The sequence below is a fragment of the Calliphora vicina genome, chromosome 2, assembly GCF_958450345.1.
Source record: "Calliphora vicina chromosome 2, idCalVici1.1, whole genome shotgun sequence".
NCBI lineage: Eukaryota > Metazoa > Arthropoda > Insecta > Diptera > Calliphoridae > Calliphora > Calliphora vicina.
Window position 1 is genome coordinate 143,670,573 of NC_088781.1, and position 27,837 is coordinate 143,698,409.

General features: G+C 28.5%; 2 protein-coding genes across 2 annotated transcripts; one reads left to right on the forward strand and one right to left on the reverse strand.

Moving 5' to 3' along the window:
• Positions 1-15,624: 15,624 nt before the first annotated feature.
• Positions 15,625-19,097, forward strand: LOC135951153 (coiled-coil domain-containing protein 43). The gene is made up of 3 exons (XM_065500740.1): positions 15,625-15,848; positions 15,909-16,127; positions 18,725-19,097. Exons 1-3 carry the CDS (start codon positions 15,687-15,689, stop codon positions 18,989-18,991), a joined length of 648 nt encoding a protein of 215 aa, XP_065356812.1. The 5' UTR covers positions 15,625-15,686; the 3' UTR covers positions 18,992-19,097.
• Positions 19,098-21,587: 2,490 nt separating this feature from the next.
• LOC135951453 (uncharacterized) lies at positions 21,588-23,677 on the reverse strand. The gene is made up of 3 exons (XM_065501110.1): positions 23,573-23,677; positions 22,478-23,050; positions 21,588-22,072 (listed from the first exon to the last, which is right to left on the reverse strand). Exons 2-3 carry the CDS (start codon positions 23,039-23,041, stop codon positions 21,689-21,691), a joined length of 948 nt encoding a protein of 315 aa, XP_065357182.1. The 5' UTR covers positions 23,042-23,050; positions 23,573-23,677; the 3' UTR covers positions 21,588-21,688.
• Between the last annotated feature and the right edge of the window lie 4,160 nt (positions 23,678-27,837).

The following is a 27,837-nucleotide window of genomic DNA, read 5'->3' on the forward strand; positions in this document are numbered from 1 at the left end:
TTTGTACATTCTGTAAAAAAATTAAAATTTTTGATACAGCCTGTTAAGAACATTTTAAAAAGCAACTTTATTACACTGTTGTCTATAAATACAAATTGAAAACTTAAGAAAACAAAAAGAGAAAATAAAATTTAATTTATACAAAATAACAACGAACTATGAATTTTGTCATAACTGACGTTTACAAAAATGGTGTATCAGCTTTTCTTCATTTAACCCCATCAAAGAAAAAGGATAGCGATACATTTTTCATACATATTTGCTATTCCTTACTTACGTTGGGGTTAAATGTGTGATGCCACTTTGATACATTTTAACACCGTGACGTATCTGCAAGGGTTCGGTTTGGCATCACTTTTTGGTTGACTCTAATGGCTCTCCGAATGGCAAGTTCAAATTATGCCACAAAATCTTAAAAACCAGTGGCGGATCAACAAAAGGTCTTTTAAAACACATAACCTGTGTAAGAATATGGCAAACAAATCATTGGAATAAAAATAATAATATACATATATATATTTTTAGGTTCATTTAATTAAACTTCAAAAAACAGTTTGTGATGAACCACAGCGAAAGATTAAAAAAATTACAGATTTTGGATTTTTACAGCATGAGGACACTTTTCCTGCGGTTATAAGTCGGTTGGTCGCACTTGATGGTCTACCGTTTTCATTATTTATAACATCCAAAGAGCTGCGTAAATCACTACAAGCTCGTGGATTTGATGTCCCAAAATCTAAAGAAACCATCAAAAGCAAATTCGTGGAATTCTATTCCAAGTGCAAGGAAAATATGAAAGAAGAAATTTGTAAAATAAAAACTGAAGGTAATAAGTTTAGTATTACATTTGATGAGTGGACGTCCATTTCAAATAAACGGTACATTAATATTATTGCTCACACAAATGGACAACTTCTTAATCTGGGTTTGGTTAGATTAAAGAAGTCCGGTACGGCTGTTAATTGCATAAATTGTATAATTGATAAACTCAATGAATTTTAAATTTCCCTGTCATCCGACGTAGTCGCTTTTACCACTGATGGTGCATCTACCATGCAGAAAATTGGGAAGCTTATAGCTCCAAAACAACAACTTTGTTTTGCCCACGGTTTGCATTTGGCGTTAATAGATGTTATTTATAAAAAAACTGCAATTATATTTCCAGAAGAAGAATTCTCATCTGATGATGATGAGGATGTTGGTGAATTGGAAGTTGTTAATCCGGAAGATAATTTTAAATTATGTTCATATGAAGAAGAAAATAACATTACTGACAATTTTCATGTTAAGCCATTAATTGACAAAATAAGAAAAACAGTAAAAATATTTAGAAAATCGCCTACAAAAAATGATATTCTACAAAAATATGTGAAAGACGACAAGGGAAAAGAATTAAAATTATTAATTGATTGCAGAAGAAGATGGAATACTTTATTCGAAATGTGCCAAAGATTTTCAGAATTAGAAATTCCTTTAAAAAAAACCTTCATAGATTTAAAGTGTGAACAATTTACTGACGACGAATTTCGTTCAATTAAAAAAATTGTTAATGTTTTAAACCCAATAAAAATCACTCTAGAGGCATTATGTCGCAGTGACATGACGCTATGCAAAGCTGACGCTGCTTTGACATTCATGTTGAATGAAATATCAGCAATGAAGTGTGATATGGGCGATAATTTATGTATATCCCTTCGAAAAAGAATCGACGAAAGACGTTCTGTATATTCCACAATTCTAAACTTCCTACAAAACCCAAACATGAAGTCCATCTTTGACAAAAATGTGGATATCACCAAAATAAAATATGAGATAAAAAAATTAAACTTAAGTTTAAATCAAAATGAAAATTCTAATGATTTGAATGCAGAGAATGAAATAAATATTGCATCGGACGAAGAATTAGAATGATGATAATGTGTCAATAGCGCAAAAATTGCAAAATGCTATTGATCAATGCAGAAGCCCCATAAGACAAATTAGGAAGTCTGATGAGGATGAGTTCAATTCAAAGCTAAACAACGAAATCGAAATGTTCGTATCTGAAGGTATAAGGGGACAAATTTTAGATACCACATACAAATACTTGCACACTATTTTACCTACCAGCGTAGAGTACGAAAGGTGCTTTTCTACAGCGGCCTACTTAGGAAACAAAATACGTTCCAGATTGTCTGACGAAATGCGTTGATTTTTTTAAAAAATTATTTAAAAAATTAATATGTACTTTATTTTTTCTTTAATTTTTAATTAATATTTATGTAGATCTCCAATGTGATTTATGAAATTTGAATTCTTATTTAAAATAATTATTTTTTGTTAATACTTTTCTAATTTTCACTAACAAATATTAAAATATTTACTTTATTCTTTACATTATATTGATGTAGATCTCCAAATGTGATTTATGATTTTTTAATTTTAATTGAAAAATAATTTATGTTAATGTTAATGTAATATTACATTATTTTTCGTTTTTTTACATAATATTTAAAAATAATAAATTTTTTTTAATAAAAGTGAAATATGTTATTTGTTTTAAGTATTTTTCACATAAAAAAAAACTTTTAAATAAACATTATATAAGCAAAAATTCTGTTTTTCTGTTAAAAGTGATAAATTTCCGGAATTTTTGTTCTGGACTTAGAAAAGAGCGTAATTTGAACTCACATAGAAAAAGTTATATGATAAAGAGTAAATGGGTTATTGCAGTTTTATTAATCATTCGATATGATTTATAATGACAAATAATCACATTTAAGAAGAAGTGCGTTTGTATCTTGTAGCTCTTTTTTTGGGACTTGGAACATTTTCTGTTTCATATCAAAAAGTCGAGGTGATAATAAATTTCAACATTATCAAATATTTAATTAAAAAATTTATGATCTACGTTTTTTGGTTGAAATTTAATGAATAAACCAATAATTTAAACTAGTATTTTATATTTAGTAACATATTTATACTCAATTCCATTTGAATGAGATAATTTTGAAATTTTATACAAAATTTTCAAATTTTTTTTTGGAATAATTTGTGAATGAATTTTTTATTTTTTTTTTTTAAATTTATATATATGTATTTAAATATAATCAATTCATTAAATTTTAAAATGTTTTTGTTTTTTTAAGTATATGGGTACTTCCATATATAACCAAGCAACAAAATATACATTGTGGACTTGACCCTCTCCAATCTTGACGAAATTCGGTATAAAAATTATATTCTACATGATTAAGACAAATACAAACTTTTGGATTACTGGACCAAATGGTTCCGGAGATACCAGGTCATGAAAAGTGAAACAAATATTTTATGTTAATAGAATAGTAAAAGTGTATACACTTGGAAAGACCTCGTTCGTACCTTTTTAATGTCGTCTGAAATATTAATATCGGTTAAATAATGACTGAGTTTCAAATGTTTTAATTTGCGGGCCCAGACAAATATACTTTTGCTCATATCTCGGAAATTTGAGGGTGTATTGGAACTTTTACCTAGACCTACAACCTGCACTAGGTCATTTGCCAAGTTATTTTTGAGTGGTGCACAGTGTAATTAACTTAAGGTTACGCAACAAAATTTGGAAAAAAAAAATTTGTAGTCCCCAAACAATTTCGAAAATATTCAAATATAGGTTTTTTTAAATAAAATTATGATAGTTTTTATATTATATCGAAGAAATATTTGTATGTACTAGGACCGCTTGGTGGTCAAAATTCGACCACTAATAACCAAATTATACAGTTACTTTTGAGTATACGCAAAAATATTTTTCACGTTTGTGTACAAATACATATGTATTTAGATGTGCATAAACATGTTGTTGTTGTTTTTCAAGCAAATTTAAAAAGCTTTTCACCACTTTTATTTAAAGAATTTTTTAAAAAAATTTTATATTGTGCACATCTAGAGAAAATAACCTTTTAAACCATATATGTTTCATCAATATTGGTGGACAATAACATACTTAAAAGTGTACCACAAAAAAACGTGTGGCCTATTTATATATAAGATAATATAAAAAGACATAACCTGAGGGAAACGAAATACACAGCTATTTTCTTAAGTGCTTTCCTTAATGAAAATGTTTTGTGAACAAAACAAAATTTAAACTTGTGTTAAGTATTAATTTACAAGTTTATTTGTCAAAATAAATTCCAATTAAAAAACAACAAAATACACTACTTTGCTGATTCTGAAAGGTAAATGACTTGTAATGAAAGAAATATCTACAAAAAATAGAAAAACAAATTAATATACATACAAGGTGGCGCAAAAGTAATCCTCCTATCAGAAAATGCTATAAATTTGCGATTGGCCCCTAATGTCAGTTCTGTTTTGACATTTGTATAGTAAACACATGCGAAATACACGTTAATAAACAATGTTACGCTACACTGCTCCACTACACAAATGTCAAAACAGAACTGATATTAGAGGCCAATCGCAAATTTATAGCATTTTCTGATAGGAGGATTACTTTTGCGCCACCTTGTATATGTATGTATTTTTTTTAATAGTTTTTTAATAGTTTTTTTATTGGATAAAAGACGAAATGCGCAAGATAGGATTTGATTTTAGACCAATGGTTTATTGGGGAAACTTTCTCAGAATTTTCCGTAGATTGGGTTTCTGCTATACGATATTTTTACTTTTTGATCGTCCATACAAATTGATCCTGCACATATATATGTATTTATATATAAAAGAGTAACGTGACTGACTGATTCATTCATCATCGCACAGCCCAAACCGCTAAAGCTAAAAACTTGAAATTCGGGTAATGGGTTGCTTTTATAACAAATAGATCCACTAAGAAGGGATCTTTGGAAATTCGATCGTTAAAGGGGATAAAATGGCCAAAAACTGGTAAAACCTGTTCCTCTATACCTCCATAACAAATAAGCCTAGAAGTAACATTCTAAATGTGTCCGCCTTTAATAAAAAAAAAAAGCCGACAGGTGTCTGGTACTTTTTGAAACTTCGAAACTCAATTTGTCATAAGGGGTAAAAATAGTCCCCGCAGAACCCTCTGTTAACATGTAGGTATATCTCCTAAATAAATAAAGGTAGAACAAAAGTTACATTTTCGCATCTTATAAAAAATTGGTTTTTTGGTATTTTTATAATATTTGGGTTGAAATCTTCTAGAAACAATCAAGTCAGCAACATTTTTTTAATTTTTTTACTAATTAAATGGGTTCTAAAAAATTTGTACTTAACAAAACGTACAACTCTAGTAAAAAACGAAAAAAAAATTATTTAATTTCAATGTGTAATTTGTTTATATATTAGATCAGGATTAAAAACATTCATTTAAAAGCCTTCGAGAAAAGGTTTCCTACTATACGTTTTTTATTAAGTAAATTTACTATACATACAGTGGTGGCCAGGTAATTAAGACAAACTTTTTTTTTGCTTTTTTTCAAATATTTCCACAATATGTATGCATGAGGACTGTTTTAACACACAATTGTTTTATTCAACTGTGTCAATTCATACATATTCATCATTCGAACACATACGATTTTTCTACAACTTACCAAAAAAAATTTTTTTAAATAAACATATTTTCTCACAATTATATCATTATATTTTAATTAGTAAATTTACTATGTTCGTGGTAAATTTACTATGTATGTGTAGTAAAATTACTATATAAGTGGTAAATTTACTATGCATATTTACTATAAAGTGTAAAATATAATAATATCAAATTTAGAATATAAATTTACTACTAATCAGGGTTTCGATATTCAGCTGTAGCAATATATTTCTTACATTTGACTATGTAATAAATATGAAATTATCTAATTTCATCATAATCTACTAATATAAATATTCATACTGTTCGTTCGTATTACTATTAAAATTGCAATGCTAGTCTGCAATTTTTAGTAGCAAACACAATCCATTGCACATCCACCAAAATATGTGTTCGTGCTTTAGTAGCACACACAGTTTTTTGTGGTGCTAATATTGCACGTCATTCGTTTTATTTTGTTATGCTGTCAAACTTTTATAGCAACTTTACACACTTCTGAGGTTGTGATATAGCACAATTGACATTTTTGCAATTGATGCTATTAGTTGTTGTTAATGCTAAGTGTATAACAACATATAAGTAAACACACCCAATGCACAGTTGGGCTGGCTACTCGCCTAGGTCTTGAAAAAACATGCTCGCATGTGCTTTTTATCTCTTATAATTTCCGAGTTATAGACATTTCAAAATTGAAATTTTAAAATTTTGACATACCTTGGGCTCAAATTTTTTTGTTAGTTAGACAACTAAATTACGAATCACATACAAGAAATTTCAGAGCAATATCGATAATGGATCCAAAAATAAACGATTTTCAATTCAGATATTTAAAAAATAGTTGATTTTTGGGCGAAAAGTTGACGTAAATCTTTTTTTATTAAAAATAAACTTTCTTTAAGAACATATAACTATTTTATATTTTTCTGTAAGGTATATTTATGAAGAACATTTTGGTATAAAAATACATGTCCTATGTTTCGAATATGTCGCCCCTACACCCTTCGGAATGTGACCTATTTTTTATCACAATTTCAAATTTGGGCCACATATTCTAAAATCTCAAAGCTGGGATCAAAAAACGAAAAGCAGCTTTAGAAACCTTGATGTGTTCCCTATTTATCCCCAAAGTATTTTCCCAGCCCCGAAGGAAATGTAGACCCTATGGGTAAAATTGTAAAAAATACCATTTTTGCGATTTTCGCCTAAATTTTTAGGTATTGCGGGACCTTTTGACAAGTTTTTTTACACTTTATAATTTGGAATGACAAATTTAAAAAACGTTGAAAATTGCATTGAGTTTTGTTTATAAATAAAGATTTTATTACATATTTATTGAGTTTCTAAAACTAAAATTTTTATCAACACTTTAATAGGATTTCGAATACATATTAGAAACAATTTGATCCACATTTATTCCGAACAATTTTTTTTTTGTTTAGATATGTTAATTTTTGGTCTTACAAAAAAAATTCAAGTCAATATCTCAATTAGATTCAAAAACATTTGCTTTAATGAATAATCGTTATTTCGTATTACATATTTGACAATAAAATAACTAGCAGCAACCAAATAGCAAAAAAAAACAAGAAATATCAATGCAACCATAGCAAAGCAACCAAATAAATGTAAATTGCTGCTAGAGAAAATTGCTAGCACAATAAAACAAAAACGAATGCTGACGCGCAATATTAGTTGGGCAAAAAAGCTACAATAACGAGTTGACAACTGGTTGTATATTAGAGTGGCTCAATTTTTTTTCTCGACAAAGCAGTTATCAAAATCGTAATCTACGATGAATTCTAAGAAGTTTTGCCGAAGAAACCATGGGTCTAAAATCAAAATGGAGCTTCCCATTTTTAACGCGAAAATTATCCTTTCGTATTTTATATTTTTGTTTAAATATGCTAACATTTTATTGAGCCTTTTTAGAAACTTGACTATGTTTGGGCTTTTTTAAAGGAAAGAAAGGCAAAAAATATGAATCTTTGCAAAAGGAGAAAATTAACAATAAACTTCACCCGAGGATGGTTACAAAATCTCATATTGTGGTTGTGCGAGAACCTAAAACCGAGCTTTTGGGTCACAGTGGGGGAAATTTTCATTTCATAAAAAAGGTGCAAATAAATTTGTAAGTTCTAAACCGATAATCCGATTTTAATAAAATTTCTCACGGCTATAGAGGAGTTGTTACTGAGCTTAAGTTTTAAATTCAGACTTTCAACATTAAGGTGGGGCGGAGCCTCTCGGGTATATTAAAAATTAAAAATGATGCCAAATTTTTGTTCTCTATCCGATTTGAAAGATTTGTACATATGTAGAATCTACAAGACAAGAGTTACAAAACATACTACGATAACTAAATTTAAAGTTTTATAGTTTACGAGATATTTACCATTGAAATTTAAAATTTTATATTTTTTTCCTACCTTGGTCATTATTTTTGCAAATACCGGATCCAAATCTCTCTCGATGTTTTTCAAATATATATTTTTTAATTAACAACTAACTTAGTATCGATACCAAGTCAAAAGTTATGTGCACTTAAATTAAAAAAAATTAAAAAGAAATTTTTTTTCGCGATTTTTTAAAAAATCCCAAAAATGGTATTTTTTAGATTTTTGACTCTGTTGACGGGACCGAGATGCGGGCTATAAATAGCCTTTGCAAAATATTTAAAAACATATTGGGGCCTACAAAAGAGGATTTAATTTTTTGAAAGCAGCTATGCGATAGGAGAAAATTTGGCATAAATTTAAAATTTAGATAAAAAACAGGTCTATTTCGCAAGGCTCTTGACCACGCACTATTCAACATTCAAATATTGAAATTACTTTTCTTCTATAGTACTTCCCAAAATCTTACCGTTGAGAAAAATATAAACGCATTATTTATTTTGTTGTTATTTTCTGTATAACTAAAAATTAATGTAAGTACTTTTTTCGAAAAAAAATCGTGAAAAAACAATTTACAATATTTTTATTTTTTTTAATTTAAGTGCACATAACTTTTGACTTGGTATCGATTTTGAAGTTGGTGAATATGTCGTAAACTATTAAAGATAAAATAATGTTATGGTAATGTTTTTTGTAGCTCTCTTCTAGTAGATTCCACATATATACAAATATTTCAAATCGGATAGAGAACAAAAATTTTGCATCATTTTTAATTTGTAATATACCCGAGACACCCCAATTTGGGTTCTTGAGACTCCGCCCCACCTTAGTGTTGAAAGTCCAAATTCAAAACATAAGCCTAACAACACCTCCTCTATAGTCGTGGGAAATTTTATTAAAATCCGATTATTGGTTTAGAACTCACAAGTTTATTTGCACCTTTTTTTATTTTTCATTTCCCCACTGTGACCCAAAATATCGGTTTTAGGTTCTCGCACAACCACAATATGAGATTTTGTAACCATCCTCGGGTGTAGTTTATTGATAATCTCCTCCATTTGCAAAGATTCATCTTTTTTTCAATTCTTTCCTTTTGAACAATCCCAAACATAGTCAAGTTTCTTAAAAGGCTTAATAAAATGTTAGAATATTTAAATAAAAATATAAAATACGAAAGGAAAATTTTCGCGTTAAAAATAGGAAGCTCCATTTTGATTTTAGACCTAGGTTTCTTCGGCAAACATTCTTAGAATTCATCGTAGATTACGATTTTGATAACCGCTTGTTGCATTTTTTTGGCTCCATACAAATTGACCCACTCTATTGTATATGCTACTAAAAATTGCAATTTGTATAGTAATATATGAATAGTAACAGCAATTTATATTAGCAGAGTTATACAATATTATAATAGTAACTATATTATTAGTACGCAGATTGATAAAAATGTATATTTACTACAATTGACGGCTAATACAGTAGCATTTGTAAACCCTGCTACTAATAGTCAATTTGAGAGAAATTTACTATCAGCCCAATTATGAATAAAAAATCCACGGTATTTTTTTTGTTTCCCGAAATATTCTTTTGGTGAAAAGTACTTTCATTCCTCCTTATTCAACCTTTTGATGTCATGATTTTTGCTTCATTTATGTAAATTTTCTATCTTCTGATGTTTTTAATTTTTTTTATTGTAAATCAATGCAAAATTATATTTAGCGTATAAGTTTGTTGAGTATATTAAGATTTCAGCCAAAGAAGACATAATACACTACTAATTTTTATCTGACTTTAATATATTTTAGCATTAGTGACATTTATGGTACCATTTTATATTGATTTGGTGATATTATTTATTCATTAATTTTATTGGAAAACTAAATTTTCTACATAGATTTTAACAAAAAAAATTCTATAAAAGAGACAGTATTACTTGGTTATTAAAAAAAAAATATTTGTTTTGGTATTTGATTCTGGATATTTTCAGAAGGTACTTTTTGTTTTTACTAAACAAATAAACGAAAAAACATGGAAATTCATATTTAAGGCATAAGTGAAATTAGAATGCAAATTTAATGAACTTGTATGCACCTTTCGACCTTTTTGAGTAAGGTAACAAGCTGCCAAACGATGACTTAGTAGCACTTTTTCCCGTCTGATTGTATATATCTCTAATGTGTAGTAATATAATAAATTAGTATTAATGTGTATTAATATCCCATTTATTGATTTCCCTGATTTATGAACTTAGTAACATAAAATATTCAAGGTGTTTCAAAAATATGGCAATAAAGACTAAGTTGCACACTATCTTCTTCTAAATCCATTAGCTTTATATGTATTATACATACATATGAGGAGCCTCAGAACAAAAGGTTTTTTGGTATTTTTGTAATATTTGGGTTGAAATTTTCTAGAGACAATCAAGTTCGCAAAATGTGTAAGTAAATGGGTTCTAAAGAAATTTGTGCTTAACAAAACACTAGTATAAAACGAAAAAAAAATATTTTTTAGTTTCAATGTGTAATTTGTTTATATAAAAAACATACTTTTTAATTATGTTTTTAACAAAACGTACTTTTTTATCTTTATTTTTTAACAAAAGGTTCTTTTTCCGATATTAAAATGGTTTTATATCAAACATCCTTAATATTTAATGTGGTGACTTATGGCAATTAGATGTATCTATTGATAAGTAAGAAACTAGTTACCATTTCCATGTTCATGCAGTTTTTTAAGGGGGCGAAATAAATAAAACTCAATTTCCCAAAAATTTGAAATGAGCGAAAAAGTACCTTTTGTTCTGAGGCTCCTCATATGTACCTAAGTTTAGTATGGTTATAGGTAAAACGGACTTAATATTGTTTTTTATCAGAGACTGATTTATTGCATTAATAAATCTTCAAAATTGATTCTTCTAGAAACATTTACCATATACAGGTTTGCGATGTAATATAGTATTTTTTAACCGCTACGTCGTTAGCGAAGCATAAACGAGTTAAAAACTACTATTTCATAAAATAAAACAGCTACAAACCTTAAAAGCATAAATACACACTAAGAAAATTATATGGATTATTTAAGTCTTCAGCTGTAGCAGAAAATAATAATTAATGTGCTGTTTCACTTTAGTCTATAGGAACTTGTAAATTAGTCTTTATACATAAAATACTGAAAATTGTTTCATTATTATTATATTGATTGAATCTCAAGATATGAGTACATTTGTAAAAAGCTTTTAGTGCATTTTAGAGAAGAAAATAAGTTATAATGTTATTTTCTTCAGTGCCGAATCTTATATACCCAGCACAATTATAATACACTCATTTTGGACATTTTGTATAGAAACATTTTTTAAACAGATTTTACCTATTTTCAATACAAAATTTTTAAAGGATACCCCTATTCTATAGAGTAGACATATTCCGAGAAGATATTTGTATGGATGCTGGGAGAAATCATTGATCGATTCTTAACATTTTCAACACTAATTGTTATTTTATAACAGGAATATCAAAGTGTTATCTGCAATACATTTAAATATAATTGAAAAAAGTTTTGAATTTTTTCTAAGTATTCTTTGTTAATCAGAAATGCTTCGTATTGAAAATGGGATAAATCGGACAGGTAGAAACATAGTTATGGACCGAAATGTAAGACAACCTCCAAAAAAAGTTGATATTTTATTGAAAATTTGCACACTTTTTCTGTTATAAAAAACAATTTGTGTTGAAAATAGTAAGAATCGGTCCTTGATTTCTCAAAGCCCCCTACAAATATCTTAAGTGCTATAGAATAATGGTGTCCATACAAAATTTGATATAAAATAAATGTTTTTGTACCTAATGTACAAACATCGGTCTCGATTTATTTAACCACATTTCGAGTAGGGGAAAATCCAACGTATCTTTGATATTTTTAAAAATAAAGCTTTCGTATCCGTAGTTCTAGTTCTCTCTATAGTTTTATTTATATAATGTCTTTAGCTTACCTAAAACCCTTGTGAATAGTTTTCCTAAAGATCTATGCGTATAGTGACAAATTATAAATAACGCGAACACAACTAATATCTACAAATGTAGAATTGCTTCTTTTTGGATCGGCCTCTAATAATTAGAATTATTAATTTTTATAAAATAGATATCGGAACTATAAAATGTGATAAAAATTACATATAAAATTTTGTTAAAATTTTTTATTCATACATTATTATTTATTGCATTTGGTTGCTTTGTGGTAACTTAATCGCTATTTTGAAATAAATTCCCAGAATTGTGTTGGCTAAATTTGAAAATCCTCTTTCACTCTTTCACAAACGATATTTTTTGTCAACAAATACATTTTTTTACTAATTATAGTAATAGGATATTATATTTAAGGTGCTGTACATTTTGGATTAATCAGCAGAAAATTAGGACAAAGCACACGTTCACATGCAAGAAAAATTAAAATTTTATTTCACAAGCAAATTCATAATATGTATTAGAAATCTTAAACCAAACAAAGTAAACGTTGCATTTATGTGTTAAATGATAAAACCATCAACTCATTTACCATGAGTGGTAAGAGTGGACTTCTGCTTAGTATTTATGTAGTTTAATTCAATGACAGATCATTTTAATTCATAGTTCAAAAATAAACTAGGTAACTCTTCTAGTTATTTTTTTTACTTTTTTTACTATCCCACTAATAGTGCTCCATTAGAAAACCCCTGGGATACCAAACCTACATAGTGTGTAACGTACACATTCTAAAATTGGTAATTTTTACCAATTATCCTTTAAAGTATTTGTATTCGATACAGTCATCGAATTTGCATATTCCATAAATATTTCAGTTATTCCATTATTAGTAACCTCTTGGAATGACACACTAGTTTTAGTTATAGAACTGGTTCCAATCTCCTGTACCTAACAGTACACTGTTAACTGCAAAATAAGCTCTGTTACAAAATGTGACATTTGGCTCTGCTAGTTAAATACGAATTTGCCTGAACACTAGGGTTCCTAACTTGTCGGACTTTTTTCTTTCCCGGGAGGAAATTAACAAATTGTTTCATTCCCGGGAATTTTTTAACACTAAATTAAACAAAAAACGAAAAAATTTTTTCGTATAAATTGACTTATAATTTTACCAGGGTTTTAAAAGAAGTATAAAATAACTATATTTGGTTGTTGGTCCAGCCTTTATAAGGGTTTCTAATTTAATAGTGTTCTGATCGGTATTGTTACAGTCTTAGTTTTAATCAGTATAAAATCAATAAATTCTTTGTTTAATTAAAAAACTTTTCAATGTTAAATCTATAAAACATGCGCAGTTAGAGAAATGTTTCAAATCTGATTGTAGATAAAAAAAATTTAACCACTATTATTGTAATTATTTTCTCTAAATAATTCGTTTAAGAGCATAAACTTTAAATTTGATTAGTTGAGTGAAAAAAATTCGGTTATTTTAACAGTAATACTTCTTTGTCGACTGACTATCTGTTGCTAGAACCGAACAAATCTATGGATATAATAATAATTCAATTAGCAACAAATTTGGCCATCGTAAAGTATCTGAATATTGCAACTTCTAAAGAAAACTTATTAAGAAATTCCCGACAAACATTTTCCGAAAATTAACAAAAAAATATTGCCGGGAATTCCCGGGAAATTTTTCCCGCGTAGGAACCCTACTTCACACACATGTTCGACATACCTCAGAGTTTAGAAGCATTCAAGGCCATTGAAAGGAAACTATTCTATGCGAAGCACACATCCCTTCAGCTGGCCGTAGGCCGCTTTTCATGAAAACAACTTCCAACACTGGGTTGATAATACAACAATGAATGCAACAGCTGTAAACAGCTGAGCTAATGAGGGAGGCCACTTTTTCCAATTAATTTGTTAGAAAAATGAATAGACAAATTTTATTATATACCGCTGTTGCAAAAATAAGGAATTTGTACAATAATTATTTGTTGGCTAAGACTTATATGTATATCATATAGCATTCGAATTTTATCTAAAATTATCAAAATTAAAACAATGGCTGTGGGACAAGTCCAATCATGCCATAATTTTGAACATAAAGGCATTCTTCAAATATTCTTCATATGTATATATTTGTATAATAATAAAACTTACCATCTTCGCCAAGATTATAGTTTAAACTATTTCCACAAAACACTTTATCATTTATTTCTTTACTTAATCTATTTTTTCTTAAATGTTGTCTTTGCATTGGTGGCAGGTACCTTTTGTGTGTGCCTTTTCTTTTTCTTAACACTATAAAAAACTGTAATTTTATATCGTTATTGTTATATAAAATTATTTAAAGAATTTAGATAGACTTTCAATCAGTTTTATCGTGTTTTAATAACTTTTTGCTTCTATTTTAGCATATTCTTTATTGCACTTTTTCACTTGTTAACAAAAATATATTTTCTGCACTTGAGAAATTTTTTGTTGTTTTTTTATTTCCCAAGATAATTTGACAGTCTACGTTCCTATATATGACGCTAGGTGGCGCCAGATCACACCACATAAGTTGCTGCTTAAATCAATAAAATCTATAGAATTTCCATAAAACTACATGAGAACATAATATTTAACTTAATGATTGATCTTTTATTATAAAATATCCTTTGTTACGTATCGAACTTTTCCACAAGTACGTCGTTAACAATAATACAGTTCAGGGCACATTTAAAAAAGGTGACTGCGATGAAACAGCTGATTATTTTTTTTATTCAGTTTGAATTGTCAATTCACATGTGGTTGTTCTGTCGAAAAATACAACAAACCCAAAAGCAACAACAACAGCCAACTTTGACAGTTCACCTACGTTTTAACAAAAACAAAGTACCAGTTGTGTATGTATTGTTGTAGTGATGCAGTCACCTTTTTAAGTGTGACCTGATACAGTTTTAGGCAGCCGAGAACGGAGACCTGCGCCGAGCCGCCGAATAATTTCACAAGCCACCGCCGCCGAAAATGTTCCGGCTTGAAAATAGCCGCCGTTTTTGATAAAAGTTGCTTAGTAATTTCAGAAAATTTTCGGAATTTCAGTTTTTTAAATTTTTTACAATTTGAGTAATTATTTTTTAGTCGGCAGCCAGCCTGCATTGAGCCGCAGCCGAGAATTTTTGGAGTCAGCCGTCGCCGCCGTAAAATTTAGTCGGCACAGATCTCTGGCCGAGAATTCATTTTTTTTACTCTGGAAGATAATTTGACACTAATAGTTTACAAGTCTACAGATGGGTGGCGCCACCATACATTACAACAGCGTGATTCATAAAACTATTAAATATATGAGATCAATATTTGGTTCAATAGTCAAAAGTAGACTTTTTCCATTTTCCAAGTCGATTTTTTGAACTTTCGACTGTTTTAAATAGACGACTTTTCGCCTTTTGCTTATTATAGTAGTCTTCTTTTTTAAAGGTATTATTTCCCTTTAAATCAAAATAATTTGCGGTTTTCGTTTTTTTTTTGTGATATGGTTTTAGGGAAATGTTTTTAAGAAAGTTGACAACAGTGGAATGCAAAACGAAAAGCAGTAGAAAAGGAAATATATGAAATGTCAAAAGAAGAGACCGGAAAATACCAAAAATAGAAACATTTCTTAACATCTTTGAAAGTAATTAGAAATTTATTGTGGACAAAATCCTAGAAGAAAAATATTAAGAAATATAAAACAAATTAACATATCCACAAGTATAAGGAAGGGTATTGTATTGTAGAAGCTATTGCATCAAATATTCAATGGCTGTCTCTAGCAATTTTGCCACATGGCTGAACCACAAATTAAAAGAACTAAATACAGATGAATCCGTATTTGGTTCTTATATATTGGGAATATTAGAAGGTGATGAAACTTATGAGGATAAGCATGAAGCATTGGAGGGAATTTTAAGTGAAATTCTGGTAAATACTAAGTAAATATATTGAAACTAAGAATCTTATGAGATTTACTTTTTCTGCTAGACCGATAATATTGAGGAGGTCGTCCAAAGTATTTTGAAAAAGTGGTCAGAGTGCAATGAAAAAATAGATGAACCTTCAAAGCAGATCTTAGATTTAAAGGTAGAAGAGCAACTGGTAAAATTATTGGAGACGACCAAGGTTCAATCTATTGTAAAAGAACGGCAATATACGGAAGAAGAAAAGAGAATACGGGAACAAATTTTGGCCCAGTACTCACAGGTAAATATTTTAAAAAAAATTTATCGAATACGTTACAATTCGACAAAATGCTGTCAAGTGTTGAATTGTGGATACCGAATATTATTTGTATACATTATACCGCCATAGTGTGGAGGGATCTATACGTTTGTATTGATATTGTAACGCTAAAAAATATTAGTCTAAAATCAACCTTAAAGTATTCCTCAGTACTTTTAGAATGTTTCCGTCTAGTTGGCCATAGTAGGTGGGGTATTATTTAAGGCCCACTTCCGAAAATCACTTTAATGAATGAATAAATGTCTAAAACATGCTGATAGCTAAATGAATATTTCATATGAAATATGTTCCCTTTTCCTTTTTTCGTTCATCAACTTTGTTCACGTGCAAAAATTCCCCATGTTGTGAGAATTTTACGATAGCAACTTTCCCTTCGAGTGAAATGGATATTTCATGGAAACAAAATTTCACATGTTATTGTCGATAGGGTTGAATGGTTTTATATAATACCAATAAACGTCAATACGTTAATATACAGTTTGTCAACTAATTGTTTTCAAAACAAAAATATTGTAAAGCATTTAATTTGAATGAAGACAAACACTCACAAATATTAAGTTTTTTATTATTTATCTTAGTACGATTATTAATTTATTTATCTTAAGTATAAATATGCGAAAAAAATAAATTATTATCAAAACGAAGCTGTACGAAAAATGATAAATAGGAAAAAACATCAATAATATGGTGTCAAACAATTGTTTTCAAATTTTTACACTGACAATATTAATTAGAATTTTTTTTCTTCTTTGGACAATACTGATAATGCCAGTTGACATATATTAACTTTGAACTACAGCAATCAATATAACGAAGTTTTGTCATTCCCACGACAGCCGGTTCTACGCACCGGAATGACCCGAGTTCACTCGGCCAAGGGCTGTCAACTCAGCAAACACTGCTGCTACAACAACAACGAAGTTTTGTAACAAAAAAAGAAAATATAAAGATGCCAAGAAGCGAACCGTTTTGAAAATTATTCAATTAGTATTTTATCAATATTATAAGAAAAATCTCCTAAAAAACTTTAGAAAATATTTTATTTGCAACTAAGAACTGTGTATAACATTATAAACCGTGCTGGGAAGGAAGAATAAATGGAATTAAATAAATCAACTTGCAGAAAAAAGGCTCTTACAAAACGAACTGAAAGAAAATAATCACCCGTATCGGCAATAACATGTGAAATTTTGTTCCCATGAAATATCCATTTCCCTCGAAGGGAAAATTGCTATCGGGAATATCACGATGAACTTTACATTCACAATAGTTGATTTTGTTCGTAGCAGCTGTTTATTGTTTACAAAATTCCATCAAAAAATTTCACAACAAGGGGAATTTTTTCACGTGAACAAAGTTGATGAACGAAAAAAGGAAAAGGGAAAATATTTCATGTGAAATATTGATTCGCGATAGGGGTGAATAACTATTGAAACAAATTCATAAAGAGGCATGCAAAGGATCTTAAAAATGAATGTGGGCTATCAGTTTCGCATGAAACAGTTCAAAAATGTCTAAATAAAAACAAATGTTCATCGTGAGTAACTACAAAGATGCCGTTACTTTCGGGCAAAATGTAGATTAAAAACTACACTTTGCTATTGATCACATTTTCTGTTAATAGAGTGTAAGGATGACGTTATTTATTGTGATGAAACAAAAATAATGCTCTACATCCCCGGTGGACCAAACATGGTTTTAGAGAAAACCACTGACTGCCCTTGAAAACAAAAATATAATACCCACAATCAAATTTAGAAAATAATCTGTAATGGTGTTAGTTTGTATTTCAAGTAAACAAGTGGGATAAATTAGAATTTTAGAAGACGTAATCACCATCAAAAGGTTTACTGACTATTAGTGCTCAAAAATTCGGTTTCTTTACCGTGAAAATGACGAAAAATATAAATACAAACTATACCATGACAACGAACCAAAACATAAATCATATTTATGACGACCGTGGTTTCTTTATAACTACAAAAAAGTTATTGATACACCTCCCCCAGTACAGATTTGATTCCCAAACATGAAATTTTCTGAATAAAATGGTGGCAAAAAAGCCCTTGGAATAAAAATGAGTTAATTAGATTTATTAATGAAGAATGGTTAAAAATTTCCCTTGTATACGATATTCTAAAACTGATGCCGACCAGATTGGCATTTGCGATTGATGGTAAAGGTGTACGCACAAAATATTAAAAGATTACGTTACCAAATCGCTAAAAATAGATGTATTATTCCATAGTACTTTATTTTGAAAACAATTATTTGACACTCTTGAATACTGCCTTATTTTCTTTTTTCCTACATTCTTCCTCACTATAATTAGAATTTTAGGTTTCCTTTGACTTACTACTTTAAAATAAATAAAGAAGATAAATTGTAAAAAAATATTCTTTTTATTTATCAATTAAATAAATATGTTGAATATTTTCAGTTTTGAAAACAATTTATTGACAAACTGTATGTATTTAAAAATTACTTGAAAAAAACGTAGAGAATGGATAATTTTTGTATATGCTTTATGTATATATTTTTTTTACTATATATTTTAGACCGAAGTCTCAGATGAAGAATATGAAGCTGCACAATCAGACGAGGAAACGGAAAAGCATGGAAGTAGCGTTAGTAAATCTTCTGGATTAGAACGAAACACGAACTTTTCGGACGTTGTTGCACTACAAAAAGAAAAACGAGAACAAGCTCGATTGGATTCGGCTGCGAAAAAGCAAAAGGATAAAGAAGATAGAGAGAAGCAGAAGCAAATGAGAGAAGAGAAGAAAGAGAAACGTAAAACTGTTAAAGGAGAGCGCAAACGGTAGCAAGTAGGCTTGCTTTTTTCGACTGCCTCTATGTTTTATTATTATTTATATCATAAAATTTAAATTCAATTTAAAAATTGTTATTAAAAATTATAAGAACGCAAAATGCATAGTACTAAAATTTTAATTAATGGAAAAAGCGATTAAACAAATTTTGTCTAATATCTGGGATTGAGTTATTTTTAGAAGAACATGTATCATATTTATCATTGACACTTTGTAAAGTTTACATTTACGAACGAACGCTCCAAATTTAATTATATTTTAAAATCAAATTGTATTTTGAAAACTGTGTTTTTAATATTTATTTAGGAATTCACAAATTAATCTATGTTTTGTTAATACCTAATTTACATATATGGCAGTAATTATACTAAATCAATACTGTTTTTGCAATAAGAAAGTAATGGTTCATTTCAGAGAGCGGATTGAAAACATTCACGTTTTCTGCCCATTCATAAATTCATTGCTATTGCATTGGCTTTAATCGACAATAACAAATATATGCCGAACTATGCCATATGAAAGGATCTAAAAACATTCACACCATTCGTTAAGTATTCGTTGACATTTGTGTGTATACATACATATCGTCACCTAAAATGCAAAATAACGTAACATCACTTTTCATAAGTTTATAGGAGAAGCAAAAAACGATATAATTTTCAAATCAGAATTACAGTGACTAGAAATATATTTTATGAAAAAAAAAACAAATTTTTTCAAAACACACTTTAAGTTATGTGGCTTACGTTTTTTTGAATTGTTATAAAATATAAATTTTTATGAAAAAATAAAAACTTAAATAAAAATATTTTTTTTATTTTAAATAAAAGCTGTTTATATATACATTTTTAATTTTATTATGTTTTTTTTATTTTAATTACTAACAACTACTTTTTTAAACTAAAAAAGGTTCTTCATTAAATTTTCATTAAGACTGCAAAAAATATTCAATTGCAACAAATTTATTTAAAAAAAAATTAGGATACTACCTAAAATAAGGTAAAAACGATTTATTAATTAATTCCTCAAAGCGTATACGTTATTTTGTTCAAGAAAATCATATACTTGATGATACTTTAGTTTCAATTTTGGTTATAACTTGGTTAATTTTGATAGTAAAATTTTAAAATTTTGTATACATTTGTAATATGAAGTAGTGAATCGTAATCAATAATAAAATTAGTTTCGAATTTTTTGATGATACGTTGTTTTGCATTTTAGGTGAAGATATGTAGTTTGTGAACATACAGCATCTTACGGAATTAGTATTTTGTTTTTTTCTTCATGGAATTAGTAGTTTTTTCTTTTTTTCATTGTTTTCTGTCCATGTCAAAACGGACAGAAAACTGTTATTTTCGGATTTGACATCTTCCATTTTAATGAAATTTATCGGAACCCTTTACAAAATAATTAAGAAGATATTTGGTCATCTAAAGTGGGTTACTATATTTTGATATCGACTATGCGATTTGAAAATTTTTTCCCTAAAGTTGAATTTTACATAAAAAATAGGCGTTTTTTGGACGAACCTGGTCTCCTCGCTATCAAAATTTTGTAAATTTTTTTTGTCATTTAAAATATTTTTGTAATGTTAGCTTTTCAGAAAATACAAATTCCTTATACATCTCTTAGAAATATTTTAGATAACTTAAAAAGAAAAAAAGTACTTTTTACCTCAAAAACTTGCGAAAAATCACTTTTTTAAATTAAAATGCATATCGCAGACCCAGTTCAAAAGTGACACAACATTGAAGTCGGTCATGATTTTTAAACTATTCTTTTTCTGTTTAACTTATACATACATGCATGCATCATTTTTCGTTACACTCCATTTTATGAATAATGTCATGCGTTGCTTTACAGAATTAATGTGTATTGTCAACAAAAGGCTAATTTTTTGTGAATGCATTCAAAAGCACAACATAGAGCATTCAATCCGTTCTCTGGTTCATTTGTGCGACACTAGAATGGAGGTTGTAGTGAGTGATTCAGTTTTAAATGTGTGAAATGAAATAAAGAATTGCTAGTAATTTTTAAATGGTAATTTAATATTAAAATAAAGTTAAAACAACATTGTCTCATGCCTTATAGAGTTTATTTTAGTTTGAACATTTTAAATTTTATTTTAAAATATCCATTTTCTTGATTACTTATGGTGAAATACATACAGATTCAATTGTGAATTCCATAATTACAAACATTTTTTTAATTTGGAAACATTAAAATCTAATTATTTTTGAGTCATTATATATTATCTCATATCATATATTTGGCATTTTCGATTTTACTACGTTTTATTTAAGCCTCTCGCATCTTAAAATAAATTTCTTAAATTTTGAATACTGAAAGAACTAATTGTTCTTTATGTGATTAAAACTACTCGTAAAATAACAACTAAAGTTTTAATTTTAATTACATACATACATATATGTATGTTAAAGAATAAATGTACATTGTTCGTAAATACATAGTTTTACGTATAAATCAGTGCTTTTAACGGAAAATTTAATATGTATAATTTTCAGTATTCATAATTTTTCTTAATTTGAGTTTTTTTTTTTTTGCTGAGCATAATTATTAATACATATGCTATTTTATTTTCTACAGTTTTGAAAGAGTTATTCGTTGCTTATAATCGATAGTTGTGGTATTTTCACTCTTTCACTTGTTCATATTCAAGTCATGTTGGAACTAATCGTCATCACATTCGTCATCTTCTTCAATATCGTCGTCGTCATCTCCTTCTAAGTCACAATCATCTTCCTCCTCATCATTTTCTTCTTCAACTTCTTCCTCATCATCATCTTCGCCTTCTTCATGATTTGTTGGCACAGTTTTATATGTTTTCTTAAGATTTTCCTTGGATTTTACATACATTTGTTTGGCCTCCTCTACGTCCGATTTTTCATCACTTAAAATATCATCGTCACTATTGTTTTTATTTCTGTGTGCCTTAAGGTATATTTTATGCAATTCGGATGGATTTATTATTTTAACACGTCGATTAGTAGAATCTACGGACTTGACTTTGACATCGTAGAAGTCGGTAATGCGTTTGTCGTCAAAACTCGAGTACTAGATAGGAGAAGTAAGATTAAAATGTATACATTTTATGCGATATACCAAAACTTTTGGAAAGAGATATCATACGTTCATAGCCTAGCCAAATTTCATGCAATTCTAATGAAATGTACATGTAATGAACATTAAATTAATGTTTTCTACATTTAAAAAAAAGTTACATAAATACTATAAAGGATTGAATAATTTGTTTAAGCTGTCACTACATGTGCACTTAATTAATATTGAAGGGTCAAAATGTGAAACATTGTTCTCTTAAGACGATCAACATATGCGTATATGAACCGTATATCGTGAGATATTGACATTTGGTCAATATGTTACGTGTGATATCTTGAACTACTGTAAATATAGTGAATGAATTAAATTAAAAATGTAAATGTAAAATGTATAACTCACCACTGAGCTTGATGTAAAGAGATATTGTTCTGGGGACGTCTTAACACGTATATATTTTTGAAGCAAATTATTGTTATCCTTACGCCATAAACATAAACGATTATTTTTATTTAGATCTGTTCCTGTCAAGTCCTTAACGTATACTAATAAATTTAGAGTATCTCCAGTCTCATCATTACCTTTAGCCAAAGTGGAGGAATTCTTATCAGAAAATTGTTTTTTTGACGATAAGTTTGTAGACTTTTTTCCTGATGGACCGGAAATGGTTTCGAAATCATCGTAGTCATAGTCATCTTCACTTAGTTCATCTACCTCATCTTCTTCGCTTTCTTCGTAGGCTGCTTTACGTTTTGAGTTTTTATTACCTGGCCCTGAAGAACTTTTACGTTTACGGCCCCTCTTTGCTGGACCACCACCACCACCACCGCATTTCTGTTGCTTTTGTTTTTTACCATTCTTACTGGATGCTGACGGTCTCCAATCTTCTTCGGAATCATCGTCATCACTGTAGTCTTCTTCGGAATCCACAAATGTAGTAGTAACCATTTCCGTCCGACTGCGCATTTTATCAGACTGGATTTTAAACAAAATTATTAGAGTCCGACCGGGTATTCGGTTTCGTATTAAGCCAAAAATCGACAAGTATTCTGGTCACAATTTGACCAAATACCGAAACTTTTATAAAGGAAAAACAAACATGGAATTTTAAAGGAGAAACAAGTTTTGAATGTCATTAACGGAATACAAAAATTTATATTTTAATGTAAAATGTCCAAATATTATGTAAAAACTGTTCCGTCAAAAACAAGTTTCAGTTCAATATGAAAAAAAGATCGGTCGGACTCTAAAAATTATATTTGTAATTGTGCAAAGTGGTTTTATGAAAAAAAAAAATATATAAAATTATACACTTATATAATTAAGAACTGTTTAAAATAGCAAAAATTTATATTTAGTTTTTGCACTTAAACTAAAAAACATATTACATATTTGCATATTATATTGCAAAGGTAGCCCTGTTCCATGTCCAAAAACAAATTCAATTCACTTAAGTGTTCTCATTTGCATCGTTAATAATTCTTTAAAATTGATTACCTTAATTATTTCACAGCTTTAATTAATAACGATTATTTTCACAAATATGTAGTTAAATAAAGTAAAGTAATTATTGTTTTTCCACTTCCTCCGTTTTGGTACAATATCTACATATAATATTTATATGTATATATAATGTGCGAATGTGCGTATGCATGGATGTGACTTCGTCAATAAGCTGTGTTTTTAGTAAAATTATTCACAGATACTTATATTTGACATTTCTTTTACTTTTTAATGATTTTTGTTCCCTTCCAGGACATTTCAAAAGTTTCTATTTTATTTCACATTGTTAAAGAAAGTAATTTTATGTTTTGTATCCTTGAAAAAATACATACCATCACTCGAGTTTATGTTTTGTGAGTGTCTACATCCTTTTTGGGATTTTTTTCACATTCTTTGTTATGGGGGATGATGCGTAAACATCGTCGAGAATCGGGCAAAAAAAAAACAATGTCTGTTGCATCGTTTTACGAAAAAGCTCTGTAAATAATGTTAACACTTCAAGACGGATGAGTTTGTGTGTTTTCTTTATTTTTTGGAACTATGTACATATTTTGCTGATTATTTTCTGGTTTATGTGAATTTTTAATTTCATGATTTAAAAATCCTGAGCTTTTTATTTAGTCAGGTAACAAACCGAAGGGAAGCTTTCTAGCCATAACTAAACTTTTATCAATTTTTAAAACTATATACATACCCAGCAGTTTGAAAAGTGCCAATTGGAAACCTTGCACTAGCTATATTACTACTTGTACAACTAACTAGTTCGATGTGGCTGCTAAAGTGGTAGTTAAATGGTTATCATTTACACTACATTTCACCAGCATATTCAGTAATAAACAATAGTCAGATATTTGTCTTTAGTTTTTGAAAATAAATTCAAGAAAAATAAAATCTTCTAAAGTATACCACTTCGATGGCCACATGTAATGCTGCACCCTCTAGGGAAATAACTAAAATTACTTAAAAAGCACTGGTACAAGTAAGTGTTGTTTTTGGCTCTATACAGTGTTCACAATTTTAATTTTTTAACAACAGACTTAACGTTTTGGCAGCAAAGTTTCTTATCAATGTCTTCCTCTATGATTTGATACATATTAATTAACAAATTTGTAGAAAGAATATGGTTTAAAAGAGGTTCTAAAATGTTTATTTTTGGAGTGTTCAATATAGAAACACAAATAAGTTACATATCCTTTAACTTATGAGGTGGTGGTAAATTTTACACTCTCTCTTCATTTTTTTAAAGTTTTATCAAAAAAGCTTGCGAAATAAAGTGCCTGCATTTTTGTTTCAAATAACATTTTGCTTTCTTTTTTTAATTTTTTATATTAAAAATGTTGTATCTTATTGTTAAAAAGCAAATATTAATGAAAAAATGTTGTTTAAAGTAAAATTTTTTGCAAAAATTATAAGGTGTAAAATTTACACCACATCTGGAACTATGCCAAAAATTTTCACGTCATAAGTTAAAGGATATGGAAATAAATCAGTTGGAAAGTTTCCAAACAAGTTATCAAGAGAAGATTTATAGAATTCAAATAGTCATAGATAATAATTGTATTCTGGCCCAAAATCATCTTTCATTTGATTAAAAATATATTTATTGAATTGTGATAAATTTCTCGAAATGTTTCTAGTTTCTATAGAAATATAAAGCGTTAAAATCCACATTTTTATCATTTCAATTATGTTTCAAAAACTATGCCAAACCATGTATGTATATTGTTTTTTAATTATTTATTAAAATCTTTGTTACAATTTGTGTAAATCTATCAACGTGCTTTGAACACTAGATTTTCAATGGACCTTAATATTCTGAACATTCGTTGAATAGTTGTTTAAATTAAGGTAATTTTATATTAGTGGTAATCTGTTAATGTCCAAACATAACTGTCTCAAGCTACCTTACCCCCCGTCTACAACAGACACGAAATGCTGTTAAAACATGATGTTCTAAGAGAGATGTTAAAACACATGGCTTAACAACCGTGTTAAAACATTAATAATAGACTAAAATGATGAGTATATACCCAACACTAACATCATGTTAGTGTTAATGTTAAACATTTATTTTTTTAAATGTATCCAAAATAATAGCATACAATTTTTTAATTTTTTACGTATTTTTCATTAATATTTGAATTTTGAAATTTATGTGTGTATATTTTTAATTTAATTCAAATACATATGGGTATTTCCTGGAGTCACGAACTACATACGTTTGTACGCTTTTGATGTCCAAAGAATTAAGAAAAAAATCTTTTCCTAGCATTTTTTTGCGATTCTATAGCATTTTGGTAGCTCTATGTTTAGTGCAAAAGATGGATTCCATCGGCTTTAAGTTTTCATAATGATAGTTATAAACATGTGGTAACGAACGTACCACAGTGGGACAGAATCGAAATTTTTTGGAAATAAAACTGACATTTCTAAACGGCTGGTAAATAAAATTTTACGTGGGCGTAGCCAAGGAGCATTCGAGTTTAAGTTATTAAAATGGACCATACAAATGCTTCAGGGGCGTCGATATGGGGGCTCAAAGTTGGGTACCTTCGACATGTAAAATTTTTAAACACGTTCCATTTTTTTTGAAAAGTGCTCGGCTAGGTCTTCAAAAAACATGCTTGCGCGTGTTATTTATCTCTTCTAATTTTCGCGTTATAGGCATTTAAAAATGTAAAATTTGGCCATTTAAAATGTTGCTCTTTTAAAAATATAGGGCGTATTTTTGGACCGAATGGACTCGAATTTTTTTGTTAGTTAGACAACTAAATTAGTAATAATATACAAAACAATAATAATAAACAATTTTCAATTTAAATATTAAAAAAATTGTAGACTTTTGCTGTTTTTTGGGCGATAAGGTGACTTAACTCTTTTTTATTAAAAAAAAAAATTTCTTTAAGAACATATAACAATTTTATGTTTTTCTGTAAGGTATCTTTATGGAGAACATTTTGGTATAAAAAACATGTCCTATTCTTAGAATATGTCGCCCCTATGCACTTCGGAATTTGACCTATTTTTTATAAAAAATTAAATTTTGGGCCACATGTTCTAAAATTACAAAGCTGGGATCAGAAAACAAAAAGCAGCTTTGGAAACCTTGATGTGCTCCCTATTTATCCCCAAAGTATTTTCCCAGCCCCGAAGGAAATGTGGACCCTAGAGGCAAAATTGTTAAAAATTAAAATTTTGGGATTTTCGCGCCAATTTTTAGGAATTGCGGGATTGCCTTTGACCTTTTGACAAGTTTTTTTACACCATGTTATTAAGAATGACAAACATAAATAGCGTTAAAAATTTCATTGAGTTTTGTTAATAAATAAAGATTTTATTACATATTCATTCAGTTTCTAAAACTAAAATTTATATCAAAATTTTAATAGGATTGCAAATATTAGGAACAATTTGATCCACATTTATTCCGTGCTATATTGTTTTGTTTAGATAGGTTAATTTTTTGGTCTTACAAACAAAATTTCAAGTCAATATCTCAATTAGATTCAAAAATATGCCACTTTGTATTAATGTAGGTCTATATCCGGTATTTACACAATAAAATATCTCTATTGGTTTTTGTTTAATTGGCTTAAGTACCGGTATCGAACGTACGATTCTTCCATATGATTTATTTTATTATTATCATCATGCATTTTCCCATAAATATCTTCAAATTTCCTTAATTAACATTTTTCTTTTAAAATATCAATAATTTATATTCGTGAGTAATTTTCGAAGTGGGCTTTATATGGGAGGTATGACCAATTATTGACCGATCACTATGAAATTAGGTCGTAGTTTATGTATATGTGAAAGTTATTTATGTTGAATTTTATGTGTATATATTTTTTTACTAAGTAAATGGGTTCTAAAACTGGTCCTTAACAAAACGTACAACACTAGTATAAAACGAGAAAAATAATATATCTAATTTCAATGTGTAATTTGTTTATATATTAGATAAGGATTAAAAACAATTCATTCAAAATATTATTGTTTAAAAAAAATGCATATAAAACGTACTTCTTAATTTTGTTTTTAACAAAACGTACTTTTTTTACTTAATTTTTTAACAAAAGGTTCTTTTTCCGATATAAAAATGGTTTTATATCAAACATCCTTAACATTTATTGTAGTGACTTATGGCAGTTAGATGTATCTATTGATAAGTAAGAAAGTTATTACCATTTTCAGGTTCATGCAGTTTTTTAAGTGGGCGAAATAAATAAAACTCAATTTCAAAAAAATTTTAAATA